The 16,562-nt window shown below is 41.2% G+C and overlaps 1 protein-coding gene across 1 annotated transcript; it reads left to right on the top strand.

Moving 5' to 3' along the window:
- Positions 1 to 207: 207 nt before the first annotated feature.
- crata (carnitine O-acetyltransferase a) lies at positions 208 to 14,063 on the top strand. The gene is made up of 14 exons (XM_069677317.1): positions 208 to 406; positions 1,653 to 1,949; positions 2,070 to 2,188; positions 3,687 to 3,740; positions 5,688 to 5,853; positions 5,994 to 6,168; positions 6,940 to 7,118; positions 7,706 to 7,806; positions 7,980 to 8,099; positions 8,201 to 8,323; positions 9,704 to 9,839; positions 10,926 to 10,988; positions 11,161 to 11,298; positions 11,385 to 14,063. The coding sequence occupies exons 1-14, from the start codon at positions 380 to 382 to the stop codon at positions 11,598 to 11,600; spliced, it is 1,914 nt and encodes a 637-aa protein (XP_069533418.1). The 5' UTR covers positions 208 to 379; the 3' UTR covers positions 11,601 to 14,063.
- Positions 14,064 to 16,562: the final 2,499 nt, after the last annotated feature.

Raw genomic sequence — 16,562 nt, 5'->3', positions numbered from 1 at the left:
AAGCTTATGGAAAAATTGAATTTTGTCCGACATTAATACTATATTTATTCGTGTTAGTAAAATGTGCATGTAATAAAAAAAAGGGGGGGAAATAGACACTTTATCAATATGTCACACACCCTCCCCTATTTATGGCAGCTGTCAACATGTGTCACAGCTAAATGAGACTCCAGCTATTGTGTTTAACAGCTGACTGTGCGCTTGTAATTACCAGTGACCGTCGGTGGCACTTGCAGCCTGAGTGTGTGTACTACTGTGGATCCGTGTGGTCAAAACGCCGATCAAACAGCTAGCTTATAGCGAATTGTTTATGCTTTACGTTGTGCTGGACTTTGAGCACTGACGGACCTGAGTCTGTGGGCGTTTTTTTGAATGCAGAATGTGGGGCATTTGCAGCAGAACTATGGTGAGTAACGCACCTTTGACTGACTATGCTTGTTTTAAATGGCTGGCTAACAGACATTTTTTGCGTAAGAGGCCGAAATTCAAAGTCTTAATAACTATATACAGTCGGTGATTTATATGCTATTTAGCTAACTTGCTAGGTGTTCAAGGAATACAAGATGCTAGCAAAATTAGCCGACTTAGCTTGTGATGAACTGAAGTAGCCTTGCTAGCGGTTGGTAACTGTTATGGCTGGCTAGGTAATATAAGTGGGTCAAAGGTGATTTACTGTTTTGGAAAGATTAAATATAACTAAAAGACAGTAGAGGACAAGCGTAACTGACGCTTCAATATTGACTTAAATTGCCTGGGTCTTTGTGAATTACAGTTCACTATTCTTTAGAGAAATAGGAAGAGAATATAACGTAAGGTTAAGCTTATTCTTAATTATTACTATGTTACTATTTTTAAACAAACTTCATTTAAAACAGTAGCATATGCATATTGGACACATAAAGTACAACAATTATAACATAACCCAGGGTGTATGCAAAAGGTCTTATTGTTGCTCATCATTAAACTGATCTTGATAGTCGACACTTTAATGGAGTAACATTAACATGTAAGAAAATATTTAGCACTGTCGGCAGAAATATCAATGTTGTTGTCCAGCCTTCAACAGGTTATAATATAATATAACAGTAGGTTAGCATTAGCTACATGAGACTGGTTTATAATGTATTTTGCTTGTAACACCTGATCGTTATATTCTGCAGAACATAATCAGATAAAATGGGCACTGCAAAAGCACATTTTAAATGTGTCATACGTTGATTGGGAGCCTCTAAAATGGCTTCTGAATATAAGATGTATTTGTTTTACCAATGCTATTTACTTTTTACTTTTGTTTTTGTTGCTGTAGGGAAGTTGAATATGAGTACAGACTGCCCTCTACCGGCGATATTTGTCACCACATTCCCTGAGCTTCTATGAAAAACTCAATTTGTATTGTAATATAATGCAGTAGGACAGGCCAATGATCATAAAAAATTAAATCAGTATACAGAGGGAGAAACTATAGACAAAGGTATTGATACAATGATGCTTTCTCTGGCAAATAAAAATATCTGGTTTAGAAAAATAATGCTCTTAATGAGCAAACTTTCCCAGTAAATCCTTGTATAGTGCAGAGCTGTTAGACAATGACATATTTATAACACACTCCTTCAACAAAATTACTCTGAAAACCTGTTTTTATTGTCTCTCAGGTGAAGGTGGGGATGGCGAAACCCTGTGGCATAATGAAACCATGTCACTTGGTGAAGCCTGTGTCGGCGACCCGGGTCTCCGGCAGATACCTGACCCACCAGAAGGGTCTGCCCACCCTGCCTGTCCCCCCTCTGCAGCAGACCTGTGAGCGCTACATCTCCGCGCTGGAGCCCATCGTGGAGGTGGACGAGCTGAAACACACCAAAGAGCTGCTGGACGACTTTCAGAAAGCAGGAGGGGTCGGGGAGAGGCTGCAGAGAGGGCTGGAGAAGAGAGCGGGAATCACCAACAACTGGGTGACACACTTTGGTCTCATACAGTAACAATGCACCTGATAGCAGTTATTCTTTAGTTTTCTGACATAATGTTTAACTGTGTGTGTGTGTGTGTGTGTGTGTGTGTGTGTGTGTTTGTAGTTGTCAGAGTGGTGGGTGCAGGTTGCTTACCTCACGTACCGCCTTCCTGTGGTGGTTCATTCAAGTCCTGGGTTGGTCCTACCTCGCATGAACTTCAGGGATAAGCAGGGACAAATAAGGTGATCACACACCAACAGAGAAACAATTACAACAACTTTAAAGGAGGGCTCGGTGATAAAACAATCTCCATGTAGGATGGTGATTAAAATGTATGTAGATAACAATGATAAACTTTGGGCGTTTTTTATTTGATATAGAAGCTTTAACTGCCTATAACACAGCAGAAGTTAATGTGACAACAGCCTGTCAGTCTGCAGTATTTAGCTTGCAAGTAAAAGTACACAACAAAGTGTTGTTTGAGCTTCTGGTGAAAAAAGTGGGTGTTATCTGGAAAAAAGGTGCAACCAACGGGAATGAATGATATGGTGAAGGTGAACGCCTGTATCCGCCAAAGTTGTTGACAAAAAAGGAAACAGGACATCAATTATATGGAAAAAAATGTTGGAGCACAGATTAAAGCAGTCTGAAAAAGGCCAACAGGAAGGGAAACAAAACAAATCTTTATCGTCACAGGAACAAGTTGATTCCTTTTATTCTATCAGGGTGAGAACATTTCCAGCCGACAACTTTCTGAATGTTTCAAGTCACCATCAGGTTTTTAGATTTTAGTCAGCAGAGGAGCATCTGAGAAATGCAGATTTTTAATGTGAAACGACTTTTATCATTGTTTGAGTATCTTTACTCTGTGTGATGGACCCCTTTAAAGCATGTTAATAAACTATGTAGCTCTGTAGCAGGTTGGGTCTTTAAAAACGGGCGTTTATTTCTTGGGCATTTTTCTTTGATGATTCCACTTTTGTAACTACTATTGAATAAACATAATACAAACGCTTCACCAACTTATACAGCTCATGAGCTAGCATGAAACAAATCATGGACAAAATGACATTTGGCATAAATATAAAACAAAGACAAAAATACCTCGTTGCCCGCTTGTAGAGAAAAGAGTTTGCAGGATCCTAAAGAATGTCCTTCTGACGTCTGCTTTGGCTTCAGACGCAGATAAATGTGACCTCGATGTGCAGTGTGTAGCAGAGCCTCATATACGACACCTGCTCACGTTTTCATTGTCCAGTGCATCTACTAATTAGGTCGTTCTGGTAACAAAGAAAACTTTAGTTCCTGTACAGAAACTCATTATGTTCCTGTACTGTATGATACAAACAAATATAACCACATCAGATTTACATTTTAACTTCACATCAAATTAATTAATTATTCATCTATTTATTTATTAAATAATTGCATGGAATTATGGTCAAATCAATTGTGAATCAGTTATGAATTAATTATCATGAACATAGGTTATTATGCAACTGCATTTACAAACTATGTTCAGTCTGTTTTTTCAGGCTTCTGTTGTTATCAGGACGCTCCTTAAACTGGCAGCATTGATTTAGACTTGAGCACACTGTGCGCTGGAAGATATGATGGTGCAAAGATATTTCTTTAAAAGTTTTATAAAGCTGTGTCTGTATTTCCATTATTTAACACTTATAAAATAAGGAAATGTTTATAGAAGTTAATGTTTAAATGACTCTTCTTCTCTGTCTGTAGGTTTGCTGCCAAACTGATATCAGGTGTTTTGGACTTTAAGGCAATGATTGACAAGTGAGTACTGAGGTCAGGATGTTCTCTTTTGTCCTCGTGCAGCTCGTCTATTTATTGTAATATAGTTTGGAACAATCAGCTGGTTACACACTAAGAAGCTCATGTTAGAGAACAGTTATAATTTGGGCCACTATTTAAATATTGGTCAATGTTTCTCTGACTGCTCTCGTAGAAACTCTCATTTTCCCCAGGCTCATTAAGACAATCACGATGAGCTGTACATCATAACACTGCTGAGACGTTTGCTGAACTGCAGGCAGTACAGACAGCAGATGTCATTTTACATAACACCTCACAGTTACGCTTCCTCTGTAGACAGGAAGTACAAAATAAGAGTTGGAGCACTTCCTTAAAATATCAGACACATTTGAGCGACCGTGCTACCATCCTGCTACTCTTGAATTGAACTCTGTGTTCTGGGGTTAAATGAATACGTGTGTATGGCTAAGCATTACTGTTAACACACATTAGATGCTGGAGGGGGCTGTGAAGTTCGATCCTTTAATGAACACAAAATCAGTTTCTTGGAAGATCAAAAGCCCTCATCTGGACATTCCTCTCCTTTAGTTTATATTTAATTTTTAATCCTTTTAAATTCTTGTATGCCTTATTGACACAGAGAGAGGACAGTGGATCGTGTCAGGAACAGGGAAAGAGAGAGTGGGGATGACACGCGGCCGAGGGTGCGAGTGGAACAGGGGTTGCCGCCTTGAGCCTCTGTATATGGGAAGTGTGATATAACCGCTGAGCTAAACCAGATACCCATCCTTTAGTTCAGGGGTTCCCAACCTTTTTACTACACGGACCAGACAGTATCAGTAATATATTTGACGGACCGTGGAATGAATCCTTGGGAATCAGCTCTGCTCATTGTCATGCATGCGCATAAATCACAGTCACACGCACGGAAATACAGACGGATCATGTCTGTATTTATTCAGTGAGGAGACTGCATCTAAGTTTTTGATGCGGGATGAGCTGACGAGATGGACGGAAAGATGATCCATAGTGTGATCCTAGCAGTTCATCTGAATGTATAATGTGATCCAGCAGTGAGCAGTTTATTATCATGCAGCGCAGTGACTGATCTGTGTGTTTCTCGGGCTCTGCCCCTGACTTAATAGGGTCGCGATCGGTCCTGTATTTCCGTACAACCCTTTATAAAGCTTAAAATACGTCTGCACACGCTGTGACTGAGATGAGCCGGAGGTGATCCACACGTAGTTTATCAGAGTTATCACGCCGTGCAGGGAGGAGACAGGCGTTAGGAGACGATCAGATGTGACGCAGACCTGTGTGTGTGTGTTGATGCTCATACTCGAATCAATAACGTTGCGATCTGTCCGTATTTCAGTATAAGTACTGAACTTCGTCTCCACAGGCTGTCATATGACCATATGCTGTGTAGTTCATATATTTCACTGATAGACACAGAGCTTTAGAGCGGCATCAGGCTTCATGAGCAAAGTTTCATGTGATGCGAAGCCAGGGTTGCCAGGTCCGCACTTTCTCCAGCTGAATTGGGCGACTTTTGAAGTGTCTTTAGAGGCGCGAGGCCCTGTGTGTTCGCACAGGGCACACAGCCCATGCGACGGTTCTGACTCCACGTATGTTTGGAGTGTCACAGACGTCTGTTGGGTTTCGCGGCCCGGTACTAAACGGTACGGTACTGGTCCGCAGACCGGGGTTTGGGAACCCCTGCTTTAGTTTATTTAGATTAAAATCTGTATACAGCAATATGACCATCAAAGACGTTTCTGTAAGTGCTCTTAAATAATGTCTACAAATACTTAATTTTTTCCTTCAAACCGTCATTATGTGCCTCAAACCCTGAAATGATGCACTAATCCTGCAGCAATCAGTGGTTGATGCAGCTGTCGGGACACCTTTTGCAACACACTGTGAATAATATTATGGCTGTGTTTGTGTTTAATGTCTGTTTTGCAGTGAAACACTACCTGTTGAATACCTGGGAGGGAAGCCTCTGTGTATGAATCAGTACTATGAAGTGCTGTCGTCCTGCCGTATCCCCGGTCCGAAGAAGGACTCAGTGGTGAACCACGCCAAGAGCCCCAGACCCCCCAAACACATCACTGTGGTGCACAACTTTCAGGTGAGGAGGGCAGGTCCCACATCTGTGCCTGAGGCTGCACCACAAAGCAAGTTTAACAAAGCCAGTAATCATTGTTTTATTTGCCAAACATATCTTTGAACTAAACAGAAGCCTTTCTTGTGATTCCTCTTCTTGTTCAGTTCTTTGTGTTGGACGTGTACAACAGCGACGGGACTCCCCTGACGTCCGATCAGCTCTGTGTTCAGCTGGAGAGGATCTGCAGCTCCTCCCTGCAGAACAACATGGAGCCGGTCGGCATCCTCACCACCCTGCATCGAGACTCTTGGGGCAAAGCTTACCTCAACCTCATCAAGGGTGAGCTAGCAGTGTGCATGGGCGGGATTGTGAACTACAGTGGTAGTTATAACTATTTTAAGAATTATTGGGTCTAAATTCCTCTAGTAGATTGCTAAAGCCAGAGACATTACAGAGCCATTACATCACTCTCTACAAAGCTACCAGACTCTATTCACAAAAACTGTAATTTTACCTCGCAGAACTCAGGAGTTCCTGGTCTACTGCTGCCTCGATTAGTTTGTTTGTTTGTATTGTTGTGTGACTTCGGTGTTGTTAGCAAGCATCTAAAACAATATTAGTTTTAAAAAACACAAAATAAGTAACAAATCAGGGAAGTTGTAGATCAGCAGCTCCTGTGTTCTGTGAGGTAAAATCACTGTTTTTGTCAATGGGGTCTGGTGTGTGTGCAGAGAGCGATGTAACGTCTGTGTGTGGTTAAAACAATCATCTCCCTCTGTAACAAAAAGGTCTATCTCTGTAGGGATCCTTTCTGTCATGTTGTCACACACTTAGAATAACAATCTGAGCCTGTCAGTGGGAACAACAAGAACTTTTAGTGGACGACCTTTGACCCATCAAGGATTATGTTGCAGCCATTACAGCCTGTTTCACTGCTGCCAGTTAATGCAATCTACTGCAGACTTTCCAAACCATTTTGTACCTTTTACAAAATAGGGCCCAGATGCCAAAATGCCATGATCATCCTGTAAGTGCACCCTGATAAGCAAACTATATATATCTAAACATAGTAACATTATGCTTGTTTTGTGTGTGTATTGTTGTGTCCAGATACGACCAACAAACAGTCGGTGTCGGCCATCCAGAGGAGCATCTTCACGCTGTGTTTGGACGGAGCGATGCCTCGAGTGTCTGATGAGACTCGCCGCAGTACTGCTGCCGTCCAGATGCTGCACGGGGGAGGCAGCCAGTGGAACAGTGGCAACCGCTGGTTCGACAAGACACTCCAGGTAACCCACAAAAGGCTTCTTAAAGATAATTTTTTGTGCCTTTATCAGAGAGAGAGAATAGTGTTGGAAACAGGGAAAGAGAGAGTGGGGATGACACGGGGCAAAGGGATTAGGATGGGAGTCAAACCTGGGGGTAAAGTTATCTTAGTTAAATGTATGTGTCGCTTCAGGCTGCTGCTCTGACAGAGTCAAGTTTGCATTTCATGTTTCGGTTGTTCTTTCTGTCTAACTTTGTTTTTGCTTTTCACTTATTTAACAGCATTTAAATGTGAAGCCTAGCCCCACAGAGAGGCTTTATATTCACTGACAGAACTTTGCTTTAGTCCTATATCATATGAGGAAGTTGATGAAGCAAGATTACCTGTTACTACCTGCAGTATTTGAGTTTAAAGGCAGGATTTTGAGGGAAAGTTGGTCGGTCAGTATGATGACATTTATCTCTTAATGAAAACATGATTTTGACTGGACGTGCCTGAACGCACTTAAGGCTGGACAAGACATGAAAAAAGGCTCAGGAACTTTTATTGTGAATGTTAAGTTTGTTGGATAATGACTTGACCTTATAAAGTGTCTCGTGGCTGTTACAGTTTATTGTCGGAGAGGACGGGACGTGTGGAGCGAACTACGAGCACGCTCCAGCTGAGGGCCCACCCATCGTGGCCTTGATCGACCATGTTGTCGAGTACACGTAAGTAGGTCAGAGAGGATTTTGCCTCTGTGGGCGTCCAGTTTGATTCCTTCTTGTTGTAACATCTTTAAAAGGTCACGACAGAACAGCTGACGCTGAGATAGCAGCACTCTGCTACTAGCATCACAATGAGGGAACTCTGAGGATCTTTTCTGTCTCGTTTCTGGAAGCAGGAGGAAGCCGGAGACGTCTCGCTCTCCCATGGTGCCTCTGCCCATGCCTCAGAAACTCCACTTCAACATCACGCCTGAGATCAAGAAGAACATCGAGGAGGCTAAACAGGAAATGAACATGTGAGGGCAGATTGAATATATAAGTATAATTCTTTGTATTTATACTTCCTGTCAGTAGGCATTGACTGGGTCTCACTGTCCTCACATGCCTCTTTCCACAGACTGGCGGATGACCTGGACATGAGGGTCACGGTGTTCGGTCACTTTGGGAAAGATGTTCCAAAGTCGCACAAAATGAGTCCTGATGCTTTCATACAGATCGCTCTACAACTGGCCTACTACAGGTGAGATCATGCAGGCAGAGCTCACCAGAGATGTAAGGATTCCCTATAAAAGGCATCTGAATAGAATAATGTTCCTAAGCTAAAAAATAATAACAATAACTTTATTTATATTTAAAAGCAGCAGCTTTAAAAACAGAATGTTTACAAAGTGCTTTGACAGACAAAGCGAAGGCAGGAACTCAGAAAGATTACAGAATACAAAACAGTCTAAAGAACTTTCAACAATGAGGCCAAACAGAGAGTACTGAAGAAATCTCATCAAAGGCAAGAACTCAGGTCAGACACAAAGGTCAGCAAGAAGAAATGCAAGAAGAAGAATAAAAGTGACAAAAGGGAACAAAGGCAGTTCGAGCAATAAGCAATGCAAATTAAGAGATAAATAAATAAAAGCAATGAAAGACCATAAAAGGTTATAAAAAACACGATAAAATAAAAAGACGACATCACATCAGAGGAAGAGAGATAAAAAAAAAGGTTGGGATCAATAAAGTGAATAAGAGAAATATAAATAAATTAAAAAGTAGATCAAAATGCATTTAAAAAGGTATAATAATAATAAATAATCTTTTTGAGCAAAGAAAGTTAAAAGTTAATTTAAGTTTTAAGTGCTGTAAAATAAGGACTTTAGTTGTGTCTTCTTTAAACACTTTACCTGCTGAACATACACATACACAGTAAAGCCAAATAGTTTTTATGTTCAGTAGCTCGCCGTGTTCTCCTTCCATGCTTTTGTCACCTGCGTGAACAAGTCTGCTTTTGCTTGCACATTCAATTTATTTTGGTTTTATGGCACATTTCATACACAAATAAAATCAATGTGCTTTACAATGAAATCGATCCACAATATTAGATAGACACATTAATACAATAATCTTACAGCCACTAATAAAACACCTGCAATTAGATATAAAATACAGTATTTTATAACTGCTATCCTTTATGTGCAACATAAACAAACATTGAGGACTATTTTTATTTTTTCCATCATTTCCTGAATTTGATCATTTTAGCTTTTACATGTTGTGTCAGACTTTGTGTCTTTAAAGAACGTCCTGCGTCTTTAGATATTTCTACAATCTCTTTCCTGCTCTGCATGTATTTGTGTTCTGCCTCTGTGGTGTGAAACTGTCGCCTGCTGCTCAGTCCAAACCGACTGAAACTTCTAGTAGTCTCTGAAATCACAGCAGAGCTGAGATCAAGTCTCTTAAAGTATTTTATGTCTCGTATTTATTCTGAAACATTACTAACTTATATTTAGAAATTTAGAAAACTTCAGACAATCATTTTTGGCAGCTTTCTACATCTCTGCCCTGACGACTCTTAACAACATTAAATGTGCTGCAGAGCTTCCTCACACCGTCTCTCCTCTTGTGTCTGCAGGATGTACCAACACAGCTGCGCCACATATGAAAGTGCCTCCCTGCGTATGTACAGACTCGGCCGAACAGACACCATACGATCTGCCTCAAGTGCTTCAGCTGCTTTCATCAAAGCCTTTGATGACCCCAACAAACAGGTCTGACATTAAAAAGCTCTGCTTTGTATTTACATCTTTTTTACAGTTCAGCAGCATCATGGATCCTAACTGGGCTGAATCTGTCCCTTAACTTACTTTGATGATCCTGATTATTTTCCTCAAGAGTAAGATTATAGTCTATGTTTTATGTTTTTTACCTGCCTGCAAAGTAAATTTCCCTCAGGGGATAATAAAGTTAAAGTGGAAAGTTGAAAGGAGTTTAAAGATTTGATGCAAAAGATTTTCACTGCCAGTCAAAAGTCCAAACTGAGGTTAAAGACAAATAAAAAAATATTCTTCTTTAAAGGGATAGTTCTTGTTGTTTGAACTGGGGTTGTGTGAGGTATTTAATCGTAAGTGTACTACGTACAGTAGACAACAGTCAGCACAGCTTCTGTTAGGAGAAGCCAGCAGAGTTCCCACACAGAAGCTAAGCTAAGCACGGCTGCAGACGGGGTCAGGAGTACCACGTACTTTAGCCACTTGAAAGAGTCCTACATATAAACATGTCAGTTTCGGTTTACGCTGCAGTTTAGTTTTTGTCACCACTTCACATCTATGTCAGACCGCCCTTTCCTTCAGCACTATCTCTTACTCTGCACAACGGCCCTGTACACCTACGCATGCAGGGCACGGTCTCACAACAGCTGATTTAAGTTGGTTGATAGAAGAGACAACAAATAAAAGAAAATACGATGTTATGTAAACAATGAAATTACGGAGAGGAATACATACAAGCCCACATGAAAAAACTAATAAACTATTCCTTTAAACTTTGTTTATTTTAAGCTAGAGGGAAACAATTTCAAGTTAAACTATGATTGAAACAGGCTTAACAATAAATCTTTGTCAGTGCAGCCCAGATTCAGGAGAGTCATGAAGCTGCACAAGACCACTGAGCCAAATGACAGAAACACGAGCCTCATTTCAGGACAAGATCAAACCAGAGATGGAGCCAAACAATGAGGACGATTGATTCCTTTAGTGTTGTGAAGTTGAACAGTTTTAAACATTAACAGTACAACACCAACAGCTATAACCAGCTTTACCAAATGTAACTTCCCTGCTTCTTCTTGTTTCTCCTAGAACACAGAGAAAGTTGATCTGATGGTGAAAGCTGTGACAGCACACCGGTCGTACACGAACATGGTGAGTGCAGACAGCATCAAGATCTACAGAGACTTAAAGACAAGTCTGGCATGCGCTGTCGTAATTGTTCCTCGGTTCAGTTTGTCTTTAGCGAAGCGATGGTTACACATTCAACAATCCCTTTCGTCCTGGAGGCAGCTCTGTTCATCTCAGCTACACTTTCCCCCCACAGGCGATCAGTGGTCAGGCCATAGACCGACACCTGCTGGGCCTGAAGCTGCAGGCTGTGGAGGAAAAACTCTCTGTGCCTGAAATCTTCAGTGACCCCGCCTACGCCAAAGCCTTACACTACAAGCTGTCTACAAGTCAGGTAGGAGCAGGGCTGAAAGAGGAAGAACAAAACAGAGCACAGACAATGCTTGCTAACTGACCCCTACGTTTTCTGTTCTCCACAAGGTCCCGTCGAAGGCCGACTGTGTCATGTGTTTCGGCCCGGTCGTGTCAAACGGATACGGCGTCTGCTACAATCCCATGAACAATCACATTAACTTCGCCGTGTCGTCTTTTAACAACTGTAAAGAAACGAACGCAGCACAGCTGGCTCAGGCTGTGGAGGGCGCTCTGCTGGACATGAGGACTCTGCTGGATCAAACGCCACGAGCTAAACTGTGAAACTCCTGCAGACGTCAGCGACCTCTGATGAGTCAGACCTGACGGGAAAAAACCAGCGTGCAAAAACATCAGAGGGTTTTTATAGATGTAAATTAATCAGGATTCACAGTGAGCCTTTAGATACGGCGGAGTTTTAGGGCCAGATTAAAGTCGTAATATTAGGAAAATAAGGTTGTAATTTTAAAAGATTAAAGTCGTAATTTTAGGCTATTGTTAGCCTATATGTTATTTTGAAGGGGAAAATCAGAAGAGCAGCCAGCCGCCCAACAACTTTTTTTCTCGAACGACTTTTTTCTTGTGATATAACGACATTTTTCTCATAATATTACGACTTTCTTCCCTTACGACTGTATTTTCGTAATATTACGACTTTCTTCTCTTACGGCTATACATTCATAATATTATGACTTTTTTATTTTACGTGGCCCTATTACTTAGTCGTGTTTAGACCATGAAGCCTGTTAGTTTGGCTATTTATTGCAGCTGTTAAAGTAACATTTATAGAATAAGTAAGAACTTAGTCTGTTTCTGAACTTGAACGTAACCACTGTATTCGCAGGAATATTTTACTAATTTAAAAATGCAATCATCAAGGAGCACGATATGTTCTCACCCCTCGTCCTTTCCTCCTGACACACGGGGGCTGCGGTCACAGAACGACCAAACAAAAGGGTAAATGTTAATTTAACATGACACATTTAAATGTCCCTTTAAGTAACATAGACAGCTCCACTTGTGTGCCTAAATACTTAATTCATCTCAATATTTATAATAAAATAAAAAGGCCATTTCTGAAGTAGTTTGCACTTTAGAATGTTTTCATGTGGAGCAATTTAAGATGTATTTAAAATTGTGTTTATTTTAGGGTATTTTATATCTATTGTTGACGTAGCCGAGCATAATTCACTTAATAATTCACGAGAGGCACAGACCTGAGGGACGGAAATCACCCGCCACATCCCCGCACCCTGGGAGCTCCACTGTTAATGTGACTGGACTGGTAACTGGTACTCTGACCCAGCGTTTTGTTTTCTCACCATGTCATTGATCTTCATCAGCACTTTAAATGATTTCACACACATTTTTTGACACTGAATTATCACCAACAGAAACGATCTTTTGTTATTAAGAATCATCTGTGTTTACTGGTTTAACAGTCTGTGTCTGACACCTCCATGAGACGATGCGTATCACAGTGCAGGGGTCAGGATTCAACGGTTCGATTTTTATTGCAGCCAAGGCGATTTATCCCAATTTTCTTTTTTCATCCAACTTCACACCTGAGTGATTAAAAGTTTACTTTTTGTGCTACCAGAACATTTGGATCTGTATTTGTATTATCACAGTCCTAATGACATCATGGCACTACTTTTTGTGCGATCAGACGAAAGGAATTCACTTTTTTCTATATCAGCATATTTACCTTTTAAAAGCATCAGGTGACATCTTGCTTTGTTAACCTGTCAGCGAGGTTTACTCTGAAATAACTTAACTGCACTTTTGACTGCCTCTTTGCTGCATAGTGCAGAACCCACCTGAGGCCACAGTATGCACAGAGTGATAATAAACCCTGCTTATAAACTGATAAGTCTTCCAGATGATGCATTTTGCATTTAGATTAAATGCAGAAGATGCAGAGTCATAGCACGTTGTACAATTACTCCTTGATTAGGTTCTACTTTAGAACAGCTCTCCTGGTCTGTACTTTGTCATCACATATTAATTACTTATAAACAATCATGTCAGACTTCTGCAGAACTCTGAGCTGCTGACGGGAAGTCGATTTGTCTCAGTACAATGGAAACAAGTTACAGGCCAACAGGGAGCCATAATCTGTTATCTCGAGGGTACAAAGTTTACAATACCAAAACTTTGGCTTTTATTCTGAAGGCTGCATCAGAAGTCTCATCTCTTCCATGAGTTTCTTTACGTCTCTGTGCACACAGTGCTTCACTGAGCCGTGTATTAGCCCATGTTCTTTGTTTAATTATAGAATTCATCTGTGCGCTCTGATTTCCCACATCCACACTTCAGTTTATACCAAATGACGCCCAGTTGGTTCTGTTGTGATTCATCCTGCGTTTGTGTTTTTTACTGCTACCACATCAAATCAAATCGTACTGATCCGATCTCACTGAAGTGCCGAGTTTCACATGATGTTTTATTGTTTTTTTTGAAGTGTCAAGCTGCAGATTTTTGTTTTAAAAAATCAGTGAATCTTCCTCAGAGAGACGTCATATTTGATTGATTGACTTTTGTTGGCCAGTGAGCGTTTATCAGCATGTTGTGTAAAATAGTGAACATACAGAATGTTTAATGGAGGAGATTTAATCACTCTGATTGTAGAGGTTGAACTTATAATACTGGGAGGATTGTACAGAAGGAAATTGCATCATTACAGGGAGCATGTGATCGTCTGTTGTTGACATTGTTTGACACTTTCCTCCCAAATAAATGCAGTATTTTTAAAGCACTTCCTGCAGCTTATCTCCTGTTTTGTCCTTAAAGGTGAAGAGATTTTATTTCTCCCGTTATTTACTATTGCAGGTACATAAATTCTCAGAGACGGATTTAGTGAAACCAAGGACAAATATCCTGACCTTTTCGACAAATATACACCGATTCAGGATGTGTGATTACCAAATCGGGAAGTATCTGTTCAAGACTAAACTTTCTGAACTTTCACAACCCTCCGTCCAAAAGGAAGCCTGTTACCCTTCAGTCAGGGAGTACAGCTGCGCTATGTTACAGCTACATTGTGAGTTAAACTGGCGTGTAAAATCTGTGGAGTTCCCCAGTATATTGTTTTTTGCTTCACTTAATGCTCAGTGGGCGGGAGGTTATTAATAACACTTTATCTTTCTCTGCAGCTGACACGACATTTTAACGGCATGTGTCACGTCTTCTACAAACCACAGGGCGTGATGCCCGTGTGCTGCGTTCAAGTGGTGTTGGAAGAATCTGAAAAGTTAGATCCAGACTTGGAAAAAGGAACACAGATGCAGAAAGTCAGAGAACATTTGAAATAGTCTGCAGAAACATGTCGCACGAAAGTAAATATCAGGTTAAATCAAGGGACTCTTTTTATTACTTCACCTATTGCACATTCATTTTCAGCTCATGTTCGTTGTGATATAGTATAAAGTCAACTACAGTGACTTAGATTATGTATTTATGAGCTTTCAGCCTGATAAAAAAGTCAGGTAAAGCAATATTATAGTGCTTTTAGGTGATGTTGTCTTGAGCAGCAACAAGTCTGCGACATATTTAGAAATGTCAGCCACAGCCTGAGGTCACAGCTTGACCTCATCAAACTGGCACCTCCACCAGGTGTTGGGGAGGATTGCAGCGGAGTGTGAAGCGGTCGGGATGAGAGTCAGCACCGAGTCTAAGAACGTGGAAAACTATGGATTGCTCCCTCCTGGTGGGAAGTGAGTCTCTACTCTGATTTCTCGGGGGTCTTGGTCATGAGTGAGGGTAAAATGGATCGTGAGATTGACAGATGGATCGGTGCAGCATCAGCAGAATTGCGGGCGTTTCACTGGACTGTCAGGGTGAAGAGTGAGCTGACCCGTAAGGCCAAGCTCTCAATTTACCAATCTATCGACATTCCAACGCTCACCTGTTGACATGAGCTTTGTGTAGTGGCCAAAAGAACAAGGTCGCGGATACAAGCAGAGGAATTTGTTTCCTCTGCAGGGTGTCCAGGCTCAGCCTTAGAGAGAGGGTAAGGAGCAGAGATATCCGGAGGGTGCTTGGAGGAAAGCCGCATCTAAAGGAGCCAGTTAAGGTGGTTTGGGCATTTGTAGAGTCCGCGTTGTTCCATCTTACGACCTCAAGGTCATGAGGAACTTTCTCTGGAAACAGAAACATCCCTGGAGCAAGTGAAAGCTGCATTAGAAGAATAAGTCACTGTCACTGTTACTGGTAATGAAGTATCTACTGTACCTACATGTGGGGAGTGACTTCCTGTGTGTTTTTCACACTGAGAGCTCAGACAGCATCCTGACACTCAAGTTGCCCTTTCACTTCTCCGTCTGCCAGCTGAAGCCTGACTCACTGTCTGCCCTCCTCCCCCCTCTGAAACGCCCCTTCTCTCCAGCTGCTCTGTCTCCAGACACACAGTTTATGATTAGATCTATTCCCAGGTATTTTCAATGACTCCTCATGACTCTGAACACCGTCATGCCCGTGTCTGGCAGCATACCAAGGTGTGATTAAAAAAGGTTCTTGGCTAAGGGGGAGGGAGGCCTTTAAAAGTAGGCCAGTTTTCATGGATTCATTTATTACAGATTTAATTAAATGTCTTTAAATTTTTATTTAATGGTGAATTAAAACCATGATCACTTTATTATATTGTTATCATCATCCTGGATCTATTGGAACCAAAAGACTGTATAATAGTGGACGTAGCCTCCGGGCCTGAAAAGTAAAGCAACTGCTGAACTGTCTTAAACCTGCATTCTATCTATTGTCCAGCAGGGGGCGACTCTACTGGTTATATGAAGTCTATGAGAAAATGCTCCTCCTCCTCTCCTGATTTATTCCCTCAGTAAACATGTTCCTAATGAGTTTATGGTCTCAGTCTCTAGTTTCAAGTCTTCTTCAACACAGCATGATGTTCATTTAGTCACTGATGCTCCATTGAGAGTCACACAGACCAGGAAGCAGGGTGAGCTTTGGGGCGTGGCTACCTTGTGATTGACAAGTCGCTACCATGGTGACTACGACTATTATTTAATTTATCTTCTATTATCTTCCTGTTACACTTTTGTGAGAGGTCGTGACCTCAGCTTCCTCTTCTTTTTCTTTCATCTTGGTTTTTGAACCAGAAGTGATCCTATTTGGACGAGAGGGTGGAGCTGGAGAGAAGAGAGATGTTAGCAAACGCTAAGTTATTGAAGTTATACTGTGTATGCTAAAGGCATTAGCTGGCTAATTTGCTAGTCAACAAGCTAAGTG

The sequence above is a fragment of the Semicossyphus pulcher genome, unplaced genomic scaffold (genome assembly GCF_022749685.1).
Source record: "Semicossyphus pulcher isolate SPU_LCO1_2020_fin unplaced genomic scaffold, fSemPul1.0.p SCAF_28, whole genome shotgun sequence".
Lineage (NCBI taxonomy): Eukaryota > Metazoa > Chordata > Actinopteri > Labriformes > Labridae > Semicossyphus > Semicossyphus pulcher.
Note: the sequence above shows the minus strand (reverse complement) of the source record. Positions and strands in the feature narration are given on the sequence as shown.